The sequence below is a fragment of the Mizuhopecten yessoensis genome, unplaced genomic scaffold, assembly GCF_002113885.1.
Source record: "Mizuhopecten yessoensis strain PY_sf001 unplaced genomic scaffold, ASM211388v2 scaffold5331, whole genome shotgun sequence".
NCBI classification, from domain to species: domain Eukaryota; kingdom Metazoa; phylum Mollusca; class Bivalvia; order Pectinida; family Pectinidae; genus Mizuhopecten; species Mizuhopecten yessoensis.
Window position 1 is genome coordinate 155492 of NW_018405995.1, and position 15302 is coordinate 170793.

A 15302-nucleotide genomic window follows, 5' to 3' on the forward strand; every position below is an offset into this window, starting at 1 on the left:
CCCCTTGGACCCTCCCCCATGGACTCTCCCCCATGGGCTCTCCCCCATGGACCCTCCCCCATGGACCCTTCCCCTTGGACCCTCCCCCATGGACTCTCCCCCATGGGCTCTCCCCCATGGACCCTCCCCCATGGACTCTCCCCCTTGGACCCTCCCCCATGGACCCTCCCCCATGGGCTCTCCCCCATGGACCCTCCCCCATGGAAATTTGATAAAGTTTGCAAGTACCTAGAAGGTTTAAGGTAAATATGTCCCGGTATATATATTGTAACGGCCATACTTATTATGATGCCGTATAGATTTCTAACAAACTTAAGACTGATATGATTTAATGAATCACACTTACCAGATAGACAGACGAGGCTTTTGTCCGTGACGGGAGTTTCACACAGGTTCAACACTTGTAATTTTTGTAGGTATTCAGATATCATTTGTAGCCCTGTGTCACCAAACTGTGTGTAAAGCAAACAGTTATAATTAAATATAGCCATGTGTCACCAAAATAAATAAATATAGCCCTGTGTCACTAAACTGTGTGTTACTAAAAGCAAGAAGTTACAAATATATACAACTTCATCACATATCAACATCTCACCAATATATATTTTGTGAAAAGTTAAATTTACAGTTACATGTATTTTGAACAAACCATTTGAATCACCTGAAGTGAACCTTGTTATTGATCACTGAAAATTGAAGGATAACTTAACTTGTTCACCCCTATATATTTGCACTGAACTTGCCCAGTCATTGATATGGTAAGGTTCAAATGGGACTTTAGGGGTTAATAGGTTAAGACTAAAGGTTCGCTCAAGATTGAAGGAAAATAAACTTTCAGGTAATTTCAGTATGCCCTCTGCTTAATGAAACAAAATATTGACTTTCTCTAAAAGCCAGTGGCTTAAAATATAATGTTACACACTTTTAATATCATGTTTTCATAAAATACCATTTTAATCTAAATACATATTGTACATAATTTAGTTGTATATCGCTTGATGTTTATATTGTGTTATTTCGACTATTGCTCAACATATTACGTAGAAAGAAGCTTTAACTCATTCACCCCTGAAGATACATTTGAACTCGTCCAATTCAAGAATTTGGACAGTCCATTATGAAATTTCAGGGGTGAATGAGTTAAAGCAGGTAGACCTTCATTATAATAACAGAAGAAAGCTAGAGCAATGAGACATATATAAAACTCAGGGCCATAACAAAAAAAGTCCCGAAATTTATTTCATTTTTCTAAGAGAATGCTCCGAGGACCAAAGTGCCATACAGCAAAAAGGAGGCAACTGATATCGTACCTGCGTAGACCACAAGTTGAGGTAACGTAACGACGGTAACTTGATCAGATCACTAGCACAGGCACTGGTGACGTGCGTGAACGCCAGACTGAGGCACTCGAGGTTCCCAAACGACCCAGAACTCAGCATCTTGGCTAGGTCTGCGTCGGTGGACTTTGACGGCAGTGTGAGCTTCTTAGGGCCACCTTTTTGTTGCTGAAGTAAATATTCAAAAACTTTTTAAAGAAAACTTGTGACATAATAACATTCTTCACACTAAGTCATCCCAGGAACACAGACAAAATAACACTCTTCTCATAAAGTTGTCACAGGAACACAAGACAAAATAACACTCTTCTCATAAAGTGGTCACAGGAACACAGACAAAATAACACTCTTCTCAAGTTGTCATAGGAACACAGACAAAATAACACTCTTCTCATAAAGTGGTCACAGGAACACAGACAAAATAACACTCCTCTCATAAAGTTGTCACAGGAACACAGACAAAATAACACTCTTCTCATAAAGTTGTCCCAGGAACACAGAAATAAATGTAACAGAAATTGCATTTGAGGCAAGTTGTAATGATTAACGTAAACATCGGTATATTGGAAAACACTCATACGGTAAATTATTCTGTGAAATAAGATAAAAAAATAAACATTTTTTTTAGTAAAATGTTACAGTGACTGGTGAATTGTATATAGTGGTAGCTATATATACAGATGATGTATATAGTGGTAGCTATATATACAGATTATGTATATAGTGGTAGCTATATGTACAGATGATAGAAATTGCATTTGAGGCAAGTTGTAATGATTAACGTAAACATCGGTATATTGGAAAACACTCATACTGTAAATCATTCTGTGAAATAAGATAAAAAAATAAACATTTTTTTTAGTAAAATGTTACATTGACTGGTGAATTGTATATAGTGGTAGCTATATATCCAGATGATGTATATAGCGGTAGCTATATATACAGATGATGTATATAGTGGGAGCTATATATAAAGATGATGTATATAGTGGTAGCTATATATACAGTGACTGGTGAATTGTACATAGTGGTAGCTATATATACAGATGATGTATATAGTGGTAGCTGTATATACAGATGATGTATATAGTGGTAGCTATATGTACAGATGATTTATATAGTGGTAGCTATATATACAGATTATGTATATAGTGGTAGCTATATGTACAGATGATGGAACACAGACAAAATAACACTCTTCTCATAAAGTTGTCCCAGGAACACAGACAAAATAACACTCTTCTCATAAAGTTGTCCCAGGAACACAGAAATAAATGTAACAGAAATTGCATTTGAGGCAAGTTGTAATGAATAACGTAAACATCGGTATATTGGAAAACACTCATACTGTAAATTATTCTGTGAAATAAGATAAAAAAATAAACATTTTTTTTAGTAAAATGTTACATTGACTGGTGAATTGTATATAGTGGTAGCTATATATCCAGATGATGTATATAGCGGTAGCTATATATACAGATGATGTATATAGCGGTAGCGATATATACAAATGTATGTCGCTGTAGCTATATATACAGATGATGTATATAGTGGTACCTATATATACAGATGATGTATATAGTGGTAGCTATATGTACAGATGATGGAACACAGACAAAATAACACTCTTCTCATAAAGTTGTCCCAGGAACACAGACAAAATAACACTCTTCTCATAAAGTTGTCCCAGGAACACAGAAATAAATGTAACAGAAATTGCATTTGAGGCAAGTTGTAATGAATAACGTAAACATCGGTATATTGGAAAACACTCATACGGTAAATCATTCTGTGAAATAAGATAAAAAAATAAACATTTTTTTCAGTAAAATGTTACAGTGACTGGTGAATTGTATATAGTGGTAGCTATATATACAGATGATGTATAGTGGTAGCTATATATACAGATGATGTATATAGCGGTAGCTATATATACAGATGATGTATATAGTGGTTGCTATACAGTGACTGGTGAATTGTATATAGTGGTAGCTATATATCCAGATGATGTATATAGCGGTAGCTATATATACAGATGATGTATATAGCGGTAGCTATATATACAGATGATGTATATAGCGGTAGCTATATATACAGATGATGTATATAGCGGTAGCGATATATACAAATGTATGTCGCTGTAGCTATATATACAGATGATGTATATAGTGGTACCTATATATACAGATGATGTATATAGTGGTAGCTATATGTACAGATGATGCATAAAGTGGTAGCTATATATTCAGATGATGTATATAGGGGTAGCTATATATACAGATGATGTATATAGTGGGAGCTATATATAAAGATGATGTATATAGTGGTAGCTATATATACAGATTATGTATATAGTGGTAGCTATATGTACAGATGATGTATATAGTGGTAGCTATATATACAGATTATGTATATAGTGGTAGCTATATGTACAGATGATGCATAAAGTGGTAGCTATATATTCAGATGATGTATATAGGGGTAGCTATATATACATATGATGTATATAGTGGTAGCTATATATACAGATGATGTATATAGTGGTTGCTATACAGTGACTGGTGAATTGTATATAGTGGTAACTATATACAGATGATGAACAGTTTTTCAAGCAGTGTTTTCAATTGGTTTGCTCTAGACTCACACATAGATAATCTGAAAGTATTGTACTTCAATATATTTCCCACCAAATGAATACGCCTTCCAGAGAATGAAAACAGTGCAAGTTCAAAATACAAACCAGAGATTGCTCAATGCTAGATTCCCATCTCAACTGCAGACTGTGCAACCAAGGACTGATATTTACATCACTCCAGTATTCATTTTAGTAAACCATGACTGCATATCAAGTAGTGTATACGCAAGGAAAAAAGGCTCGGCCGATAGAGACCTATTTCAAATACCAGTATGGCTAACACGCACCATAGAATATGTTCATTGCCAGCTGCATTCACACTACCATATACATTGTCAAATGAAGTTCAATCCTTAATGGGGATCATGTATACCCTGTGCCAGTAAGACTCTTTATGCACTTTCTGTGAGCTAGTGGTAAAAATCTCGACATGTGATAGTCATACAAAATTAAAAGTATGTTTATAGCCTAGCTGTTCGTAAATTTGTTTTTATGTTTTGCCTTAATATGGCACCAGTACTGAAGTACGGACTGTGACCACCAGGCATTGCCAAGTTTGAGTGTGATCCTATCCGGAGTTTATAAGTTTATAAGATATACCAGTCACATTTTGCTTTTCTGGTCCATCTCAAATTGGAGCCTCATGCCCAACTCCCAGGGGCTAATGGGAACTTGTGTACAGAGTTTCGTCATAATCCCTTCAGCAATTTTGAGAAAAAGGTTCACGAAAATCGTTAACTGACAGATTGAATTATACTGACTAATCTGACTAGATGGCAGATACCAGAAATGTGTGACCACAGACAGTGTTTTGTGATGATAGTGGGTGAAAACACACAAAACTGTTGACTTTTACACACAGAATTTTGAGGGACATACTAGGTTGATTGGTCATTAATCACAAGCCCTCCACCTCCATCTAGTCACAGGTTCGAGGGGGAGTCACCAGGACTGGCCGTAGGTTGGTGGTTTTTAAACTCCGGCTTTCCTCCACCACCAAAACCTGGCCTGTCCTTAAATGACCATAGCTGTTAATAGGATGTAAAAACAAACAACATCTATTAATAAAACAACATATATACTTTAGTTATTAAGCCTGCAGGACTACCTACCAGCTCCCTGAGAGCGATCTGTCGCTCACACAGCTGGGCGTACATGCGCTTCCCCATACTCGTACTCTGGAGGGTCGTTACCATCTGCATCTTCATGTCATTACTCTCGACCACATCAAACTCCAACATCGCACACAGCACCTGGAGAAAAACACACAATCTTCAACATCTGGCAAAAAAGGAGGCACGGTAGTCTAGTGGTGGGACGTGGGGCTCGTGTAAAGAGGTTGCAGGTTCGAGTCACGGCACAACACTGTGTTGTATCTTTGAGCAAGATACTTTACTCTGCTTGTTTGAGTCTACTCAGCTGTAAATGAGTATGTGGTTGGGCAGTGCTAGAATTGTTAAATGCTAGCTGTGAGCGCCGAAATCGCAGCACCGGCTGTATGCTCCGGATCCCCAGAGAGTTGAGAAAGGTATTGGCTGGTCGCAAATTAAGGCCCTATAACCAAGGATGATAATTTGTGAACCGCTTTGAAATGACCTACGAACTAGGCTGTGATGTGGCGGTATATATGAACCTCAAATTATTATTATTATTATCAAAACATCAACCAAAGACTAAACATAAATACACCACGAGATTCTGCTCCTTCAGAGAGAATATCTATATCCCATATACCTACATAATAATGGACTCTTTTTCTTCCACCTCTTAACTCATTCACCCCTAAAGTTTCATTATAAACTATTCCAACCTTTGAATTGGAAGAGTTCAAATGTGTCTTCAGGGGTGAACGAGTTAACCGAAATTTTGGTAAAACAGAACATAGACAATGGAAATATAATGCACTAAATATAGCAACATGTCTTGTTAATGGATACACAAGCTGAGGCCATAGTAGGATCGCGATGATCAAACAGTATTTAGTTGGCTTTAATGAATGCAGAAATATACAAGGTAGTGGTATATAAATAACAAGAGGCCCAAAGGGCCTGTATCGCTCACCTGAATATCTAAGCAATCATAGCAAAATATTCTCCAAATGAGATCCAAGGAAATATGCCAGACCCCAAGGTCAATCCTTATAGCATATCTGTATTAGATTTTTCATGCCCAGCAATTTTATGTATTGTTATGGGGTGGGGATCTCAACAGTTTCCAAGCTGTGACTCAGAAACTAAGGTCCCAAGGGTAGGGCAGACCCTGGGGTCAATTCTAATATCATGACTGCATTCGTCTCTTTATGCCCAACAATTGTATATATAGTTTTGGGGTTGGGATATTAACCATTTCAAAGTTATGACCCAGGAGTTAAATCTCCAAGGATGGGGCAGTCCCCAAGGCCATCCTGGAAGAATATGTGCATTCTCTCTTTATACTCAGCAATTGTATATATGGTTATAGGGTGGGGATCTCTCAACTGTTTCCAAGCTGTGACTAAGAAACAAGGTCCCTAGGGGTTCGGTCAAACCCCAGGGTCTATTCTAATATAATGACTGCATTCGTCTCTTTATGCCCAGCATTTGTATATATAGTTTTGGGGTGGGGATCTCAACCGTTTTAAAGTTATGGCCTAGGGACTATGTCTCCAAGGGTGGGGCCAGAACCTAGGGCCATCCTGGAAGCAAATGTGCATTCTTCTCTTTATACTCAGCAATTGTATATATGGTTATAGGGTGGGGATCTCAACCATTTCCAAGTAATAAACTTTTTTTGAGAGTTTTCAGAGTTTGACGTTTGAACAATTTTGTCATCGCCACTACTGGTGGACTCAACATTTTATCCAGGAGCTCGTGATGAGAAAATAGTTTTCACAACAAACCCTGAAAACACACTGTGATAATCTATAAGTACAAACCTCCATAGCGGCCTCATTCTCCCGAAGGGCTAGCAGCATGATTGGTCCCACCATCTTGTTAAGGCTGTTCAAAAACTTTTTTCTCTTACAGCAGCAATGTATCAGGGTCTTCAACTGCAACATCAAAGTGATAATATTATTAGTATCATCAGTCTAATCCAGTCTATATAAACAATCACCATGATCCCCCAGAGCTCGCCCTCATCGTCACATGCTATAGTGCCCGGTATAAACGCACACCATGATCCCCAACAGCTAGCCTCAACGTCACATGCTATAGTGCCCAGAATATACCCCCGCCATGATCCCCCAGAGCTCGCCCTCATCAGTCTAAACCAGTCTATATAAACAATCACCAGGATCCCCCAGAGCTCGCCCTCATCAGGCTAAACCAGTCTATATAAACAATCACCATGAGCCCCCAGAGCTCGCCCTCATCAGTCTAAACCAGTCTATATAAACAATCACCAGGATCCCCCAGAGCTCGCCCTCATCAGGCTTAACCAGACTATTATAAATACTCACCATGATTCCCCAGAGCTCGCCTTTATCGTCACTTGCTATACTGCCCGGTATATACACTCACCATGATTCCCCACAGCTCCCCCTCATCGTCACATGCTATAGTGCCCGGTATAAACACACACCATGATCCCCAACAGCTAGCCTCAACGTCACATGCTATAGTGCCCAGAATATACACTCACCATGATCCCCCACAGCGCTATAGTGCCCGGTATAAACACACACCATGATCCCCCACAGCTCGCCCTAATCGTCACATGATATAGTGCCCGGTATAAACACTCACCATGATCCCCTACAGCTCGCCCTCATCGTCACATGCTATAGTGCCCGGTATATACACTCACCATGATCCCCCACAGCTCGCCCTCATCGTCACATGCTATAGTGCCCGGTATAAACACTCACCATGATCCCCCACAGCTCGCCCTCATCGTCACATGCTATAGTGCCCGGTATATACACTCACCATGATCCCCCACAGCTCGCCCTCATCGTCACATGCTATAGTGCCCGGTATATACACTCACCATGATCCCCCACAGCTCGCCCTCATCGTCACATGCTATAGTGCCCGGTATATACACTCACCATGATCCCCCACAGCTCGCCCTCATCGTCACATGCTATAGTGCCCGGTATATACACTCACCATGATCCCCCACAGCTCGCCCTCATCGTCACATGCTATAGTGCCCGGTATATACACTCACCATGATCCCCCACAGCTCGCCCTCATCGTCACATGCTATAGTGCCCGGTATATACACTCACCATGATCCCCCACAGCTCGCCCTCATCGTCACATGCTATAGTGCCCGGTATATACACTCACCATGATCCCCCACAGCTCGCCCTCATCGTCACATGCTATAGTGCCCGGTATATACACTCACCATGATCCCCCACAGCTCGCCCTCATCGTCACATGCTATAGTGCCCGGTATATACACTCACCATGATCCCCCACAGCTCGCCCTCATCGTCACATGCTATAGTGCCCGGTATATACACTCACCATGATCCCCCACAGCTCGCCCTCATCGTCACATGCTATAGTGCCCGGTATATACACTCACCATGATCCCCCACAGCTCGCCCTCATCGTCACATGCTATAGTGCCCGGTATATACACTCACCATGATCCCCCACAGCTCGCCCTCATCGTCACATGCTATAGTGCCCGGTATATACACTCACCATGATCCCCCACAGCTCGCCCTCATCGTCACATGCTATAGTGCCCGGTATATACACTCACCATGATCCCCCACAGCTCGCCCTCATCGTCACATGCTATAGTGCCCGGTATATACACTCACCATGATCCCCCACAGCTCGCCCTCATCGTCACATGCTATAGTGCCCGGTATATACACTCACCATGATCCCCCACAGCTCGCCCTCATCGTCACATGCTATAGTGCCCGGTATATACACTCACCATGATCCCCCACAGCTCGCCCTCATCGTCACATGCTATAGTGCCCGGTATATACACTCACCATGATCCCCCACAGCTCGCCCTCATCGTCACATGCTATAGTGCCCGGTATATACACTCACCATGATCCCCCACAGCTCGCCCTCATCGTCACATGCTATAGTGCCCGGTATATACACTCACCATGATCCCCCACAGCTCGCCCTCATCGTCACATGCTATAGTGCCCGGTATATACACTCACCATGATCCCCCACAGCTCGCCCTCATCGTCACATGCTATAGTGCCCGGTATATACACTCACCATGATCCCCCACAGCTCGCCCTCATCGTCACATGCTATAGTGCCCGGTATATACACTCACCATGATCCCCCACAGCTCGCCCTCATCGTCACATGCTATAGTGCCCGGTATATACACTCACCATGATCCCCCACAGCTCGCCCTCATCGTCACATGCTATAGTGCCCGGTATATACACTCACCATGATCCCCCACAGCTCGCCCTCATCGTCACATGCTATAGTGCCCGGTATATACACTCACCATGATCCCCCACAGCTCGCCCTCATCGTCACATGCTATAGTGCCCGGTATATACACTCACCATGATCCCCCACAGCTCGCCCTCATCGTCACATGCTATAGTGCCCGGTATATACACTCACCATGATCCCCCACAGCTCGCCCTCATCGTCACATGCTATAGTGCCCGGTATATACACTCACCATGATCCCCCACAGCTCGCCCTCATCGTCACATGCTATAGTGCCCGGTATATACACTCACCATGATCCCCCACAGCTCGCCCTCATCGTCACATGCTATAGTGCCCGGTATATACACTCACCATGATCCCCCACAGCTCGCCCTCATCGTCACATGCTATAGTGCCCGGTATATACACTCACCATGATCCCCCACAGCTCGCCCTCATCGTCACATGCTATAGTGCCCGGTATATACACTCACCATGATCCCCCACAGCTCGCCCTCATCGTCACATGCTATAGTGCCCGGTATATACACTCACCATGATCCCCCACAGCTCGCCCTCATCGTCACATGCTATAGTGCCCGGTATATACACTCACCATGATCCCCCACAGCTCGCCCTCATCGTCACATGCTATAGTGCCCGGTATATACACTCACCATGATCCCCCACAGCTCGCCCTCATCGTCACATGCTATAGTGCCCGGTATATACACTCACCATGATCCCCCACAGCTCGCCCTCATCGTCACATGCTATAGTGCCCGGTATATACACTCACCATGATCCCCCACAGCTCGCCCTCATCGTCACATGCTATAGTGCCCGGTATATACACTCACCATGATCCCCCACAGCTCGCCCTCATCGTCACATGCTATAGTGCCCGGTATATACACTCACCATGATCCCCCACAGCTCGCCCTCATCGTCACATGCTATAGTGCCCGGTATATACACTCACCATGATCCCCCACAGCTCGTCCTCATCGTCACATGCTATAGTGCCCGGTATAAACACTCACCATGATCCCCCACAGCTCGCCCTCATCGTCACATGCTAAAGTGCCCGGTATATACATATGGAACCATCCCTCTTTGCCGTCACGGATCCCGAGTATGGTCTGGTGGACGTCACAGTGTTCGTCACTCGCTATATTCCTCAGGACAGCCTTCATCTTCCTACATAATAAATATTACAAAGGAATGACTCATCCGCAGCAGTAATCCACTCGAATTTCTGAGTTATACCAAAGTAAAGATTATAATACAAAGGAGACAAGTCTCTTTCTGTCAAATACTTTGGAGTTATACCAGTCAAAAACATGTGATTTTACTGTGAAGTATTGCAGAGAGATCAACCTGTTCCAGTGGCAGATAAAGGAAGCCATCTGGATAAGCCACAGTGGGCCAGTTCTGAATTGAGATGAGGGGGCTCATAGACTCTCGCACATCTATGACCAAGTATCAAACAAAGCATAGCCGAAAACGAACAGTTGATCTGATTCGTCATTTTCATAATAATTAAGTGTACATATAGCATATCCGAATTGACTGAATATATGATGCCAACTTATACATATTTTACACCTTGGTGATTATATACGCTTCCCTGGTCATTGTCTGATGAATGTGACGGGGAACGTATCGTACTAGTCAACAAAATGTCACACGTAAACATTCCCTGGTTGTGTTACACAACTTTTCTACTTTAATGTGTGAGTCTGTCTGAATATGTTGACTAAATATTTATTTCAATAAGAACACCAAATCTTTAATTTGGTAAGGTGATTACATATTTCATAAGTTCACATTACAAAATATAAAATACATAAAAACGACTTAATGTTTAATTGATCTAGTTGGCTTAATATTTAAACCATATATAGACTCAATATTAAAATCACTAAGTTCTGTAAAGCTTTTTATCTACAATTTATTTCAGAAGTTATAAAAAAAAAATCAAAAAATACTTACGAAGTGAAAAACTCATGGGCAAGGGCACTGGAAATAGAAAATAGAAGTTGATCTTTATAAAAAGGTGAAAATTGTCTGGAGTAGTCTTAAGATTACAATCAATGGATGACAATAAACTTCATCAATAAATATATATAATCTGATGTTGTGTACATTCAGACTTGTATATGGATGTGTTTTACGTGGGCCCACATACTGTACCCATTTCTAGATAAACCTTGCAAAACATATTCAATTTTATATATGCACACTTTACTAATTATTTAATTTGAAATTAACCAGTAATCCTTTAAACTTTGAAATTGATAAATTAAGGGCTTCTGTTTCAACTGTATTTTAGATCCCTATGGATTTCTGGCTCTTCAGCCTCTAGCATCACCAGTGAGTCCCAGAAGGACGACACAGCTATATATATGCAGGGTAATTCAGGCATAACATATCTACTATAGAATATTTAAGTTGCTATAGTCTGTCAGTGTCTACACTCATCTAAGCAATTTTGGAAAATTAAAATAATTGCAGTATTATCCAAAATGTTCAGACAATAGCCATAAAAGACATTGTTTCCATTATGGAGTTGCTAATTAATGGTGAAGGGATGGAATACTCAGACAAGAATAAAATGTATAGGGGGAACTTATTATGTTGAATACTGTAAAAATGAATACCAATCAGAAACGATTTTCAGGGGAGACTATACTCACTCATTAGGAAATGGAATTGGTTGAAGTAGACTTCCTAGCACCAGTCTCCAATCTGAGTACGACGACCTACAAATACCAAACAAATATAATACCAGCTGTATACTAACATGCATCATCATTATATCAGTCTCCAATCGGAGTACGAGGACCTACAAGTACCAAATAAACATACAACTGACTATATACTAACATGTATCATCATTATATCAGTCTCCAATCCNAAGAAGTTGTTTAAAGTAAAATGTTGACTATGGACGGACGGACGACAGACGGACGACGGACGACGTACCATGCCATAAGCTCACTTGGCCCTTAGCGCCAGGTGAGCTAATGATACCGTCTGTATACTAACATTCATCATCATATCAGTAGTGGTGAAGGTCGTGAAAATCTTCAGATATTTTCAACAAGTCTTTCAATTGCACCATTCAATAGAGATGTCTCATCTCATCCCCGAAACAGTGATATGATGATCACACAATTGTTAAAAGTCAAAGAGTAAACAGGATTTAGTGGACACCTCATTTTCCTGATGTGCAAGCTCATCTCAGACACATCCATAACGTCTCATGGCTTCTTAAACTCGGGATTGCTGCCAAAATACCTGATGGAGCCACAGAAATTAAAGAACAAGAGACCATCAAAATGTTCTTAGTTTCAACAGAAAATTGATTATTCATAGCAGACTACCAAAACTTGGTGTTTCCATGGGTTTCACAGACTACCAAAACTTGGTGTTTCCATGGGTTTCACAGACTACCAAAACTTGGTGTTTCCATGGGTTTCACAGACTACCAAAACTGAAAATGTATTATTAGCAGCAGAATACCAGAACTCAATGTTTCAGTGGTTTACTCAAATATTACAAAAACGAACCATAAAACTTGGTGTTTCCGTGGCTTCCACATTTACTGATTGCATGGTGTCCACAGCAATTACAGATTCCATAGTAACCACTACACACAGCCTTCATACTTAGTGTTTCCCCCGAATACAAAACAAAACCACTACACACAGCCTTCATACTTAGTGTTTCCCCCGAATACAAAACAAAACCACTACACACAGCCTTCATACTTAGTGTTTCCCCCGAATACAAAACAAAACCACTACACACAGCCTTCATACTTAGTGTTTCCCCCGAATACAAAACAAAACCACTACACACAGCCTTCATACTTAGTGTTTCCCCCGAATACAAAACAAAACCACTACACACAGCCTTCATACTTAGTGTTTCCCCCGAATACAAAACAAAACCACTACACACAGCCTTCATACTTAGTGTTTCCCCCGAATACAAAACAAAACCACTACACACAGCCTTCATACTTAGTGTTTCCCCCGAATACAAAACAAAACCACTACACACAGCCTTCATACTTAGTGTTTCCCCCGAATACAAAACAAAACCACTACACACAGCCTTCATACTTAGTGTTTCCCCCGAATACAAAACAAAACCACTACACACAGCCTTCATACTTAGTGTTTCCCCCGAATACAAAACAAAACCACTACACACAGCCTTCATACTTAGTGTTTCCCCCGAATACAAAACAAAACCACTACACACAGCCTTCATACTTAGTGTTTCCCCAAAATACAAAACAAAACCACTACACACAGCCTTCATACTTAGTGTTTCCCCAAAATACAAAACAAAACCACTACACACAGCATTTCCCAGAATATAAAACACAGAAAAACTCCTACTTACAGCGTTTCCCCAAAATACCAAAAAAAAACCTCCTACTTACAGCGTTTCCCCAAACTACCAAAAAAAAATTCCTACTTACAGTGTTTCTCCAAAGACGAAACAAAGGAAAACTGGTACTTACAGTGTTTCCATGATTCCAATGTGACAGAGAAGTTTGATTTCCCACTCCTGTTTGTCCAGGACGATGGAGCTGTTGCTCTGCATAGCACTGACGAGATAAAAACGAAAGTTTAAAAGAATTCCACACATACTCAGGACTACACTGTCAACCAAATACATCTGTTACTGAAACAGTATTGTCTGTCTGCAATTCCTTCTATATTAAGACACAGTTAAAGGAACCCTAGGGGTCTAGGAAATGATAGACTGGCTACCAGCCCAAAAAAAATTATGAACAATTTCTGAACTACATTTTACTACTAGCTTATCTCCCTCTAGTCTAGAATCCTAGGCCGTTTACGTTTAGATGGTTTAACCTGTTGGACCACACTTGCTCGTTTATTAAATAAGGTTCGACCTAGTAATCTGATGCTGCTTTCAGGCGAGCCTTGATTAAGCCTTGCATGCATGGCCTGCATAAACGTTTGCAGGTCCACCAGGATTTATACCCAAAATTGTTACATTTAAAAACACACAAACTGGTTGTTCCGCATAACCGAACAGGCCCCTAGTAATCAAAATCATTAGATTTAATTTCTTTCTAAATAATTCAATATTCTAAAGACGGAGCCAATCTAAGGAAATGTTTAAGAGAAGCATTATTTATATGAATCGCATTACTTTGAAACCTTCTTTCCATTAAAACAGTACTGTGCGAAGCTTAGAATGTGAAACTATTTTTCTGTTGCAATAAATATAATAGAGTTATGTCCCTTTACATACTGTTTGTATTTCTGTTTATAACCACCTAGAAACACAACATGTCACCAGGATTTCTGAAAAGGAGTATTTGTACTGTACTTTTTCCTGTCCTCGTAACAGGTATAGACTGCGGCCAGACACACGGCGACCATATTGGGCAGGACTCGCGGATGTGGACACGCACTTGATGGACTGTGCATGCTGTCAACAAAATAAACACTCAGGATAAATCTCCACCCTAGACACCTCCAATAATGTCAAGAAACATTGGCATCTTTTCTTAAAATCAATCAATGCACACCCTACGTACTGCAAACCAGAAAAATGAGGAAAATGGTGAAAATACATGAATTTGAAAGAAAATTTTCAGGGGGGGGGTCCTAAAGCCCAAAAAGCCCCTCTGGATCAGCCACTGCCCAGTCAAATGTTTGTCCTTCACTTGCATAGGATGTCGTGTACTTATTTTCACTGTCGTCATAAAATCGCTCTCATAATAATTAGGCAGAGCGAAAAAGGCCATGAAGTAGCCGGGCAAAACAGTGTTATGCCGTGGGACAGAAAAGAAAACGAAATTGTTCTTCCAGCCTGTTTGTAACACTTGGGGTCTGTACTCTGTCATCCTGTTTGTAACACTTGGGGTCTGTACTCTACCACCCTGTACGTAACACTTGGGGTCTGTACTCT

General features: G+C 41.1%; 1 protein-coding gene across 1 annotated transcript in view; it reads right to left on the bottom strand.

Annotated features, from left to right (window-relative positions):
- The window catches only part of LOC110450583 (C-Maf-inducing protein-like), a 64396-nt gene that overhangs the window by 7092 nt on the left and 42002 nt on the right, over positions 1 to 15302 (bottom strand). The window contains exons 6-14 of the mRNA XM_021498181.1: positions 14718 to 14819; positions 13879 to 13965; positions 12038 to 12103; positions 11334 to 11360; positions 10382 to 10538; positions 6887 to 7000; positions 5085 to 5225; positions 1311 to 1505; positions 347 to 452 (exon numbers count right to left, since the gene is read on the bottom strand). Coding sequence (XP_021353856.1) covers positions 347 to 452; positions 1311 to 1505; positions 5085 to 5225; positions 6887 to 7000; positions 10382 to 10538; positions 11334 to 11360; positions 12038 to 12103; positions 13879 to 13965; positions 14718 to 14819 — 995 coding nt within the window. The remainder of the gene's footprint in view (positions 1 to 346; positions 453 to 1310; positions 1506 to 5084; positions 5226 to 6886; positions 7001 to 10381; positions 10539 to 11333; positions 11361 to 12037; positions 12104 to 13878; positions 13966 to 14717; positions 14820 to 15302) is intronic.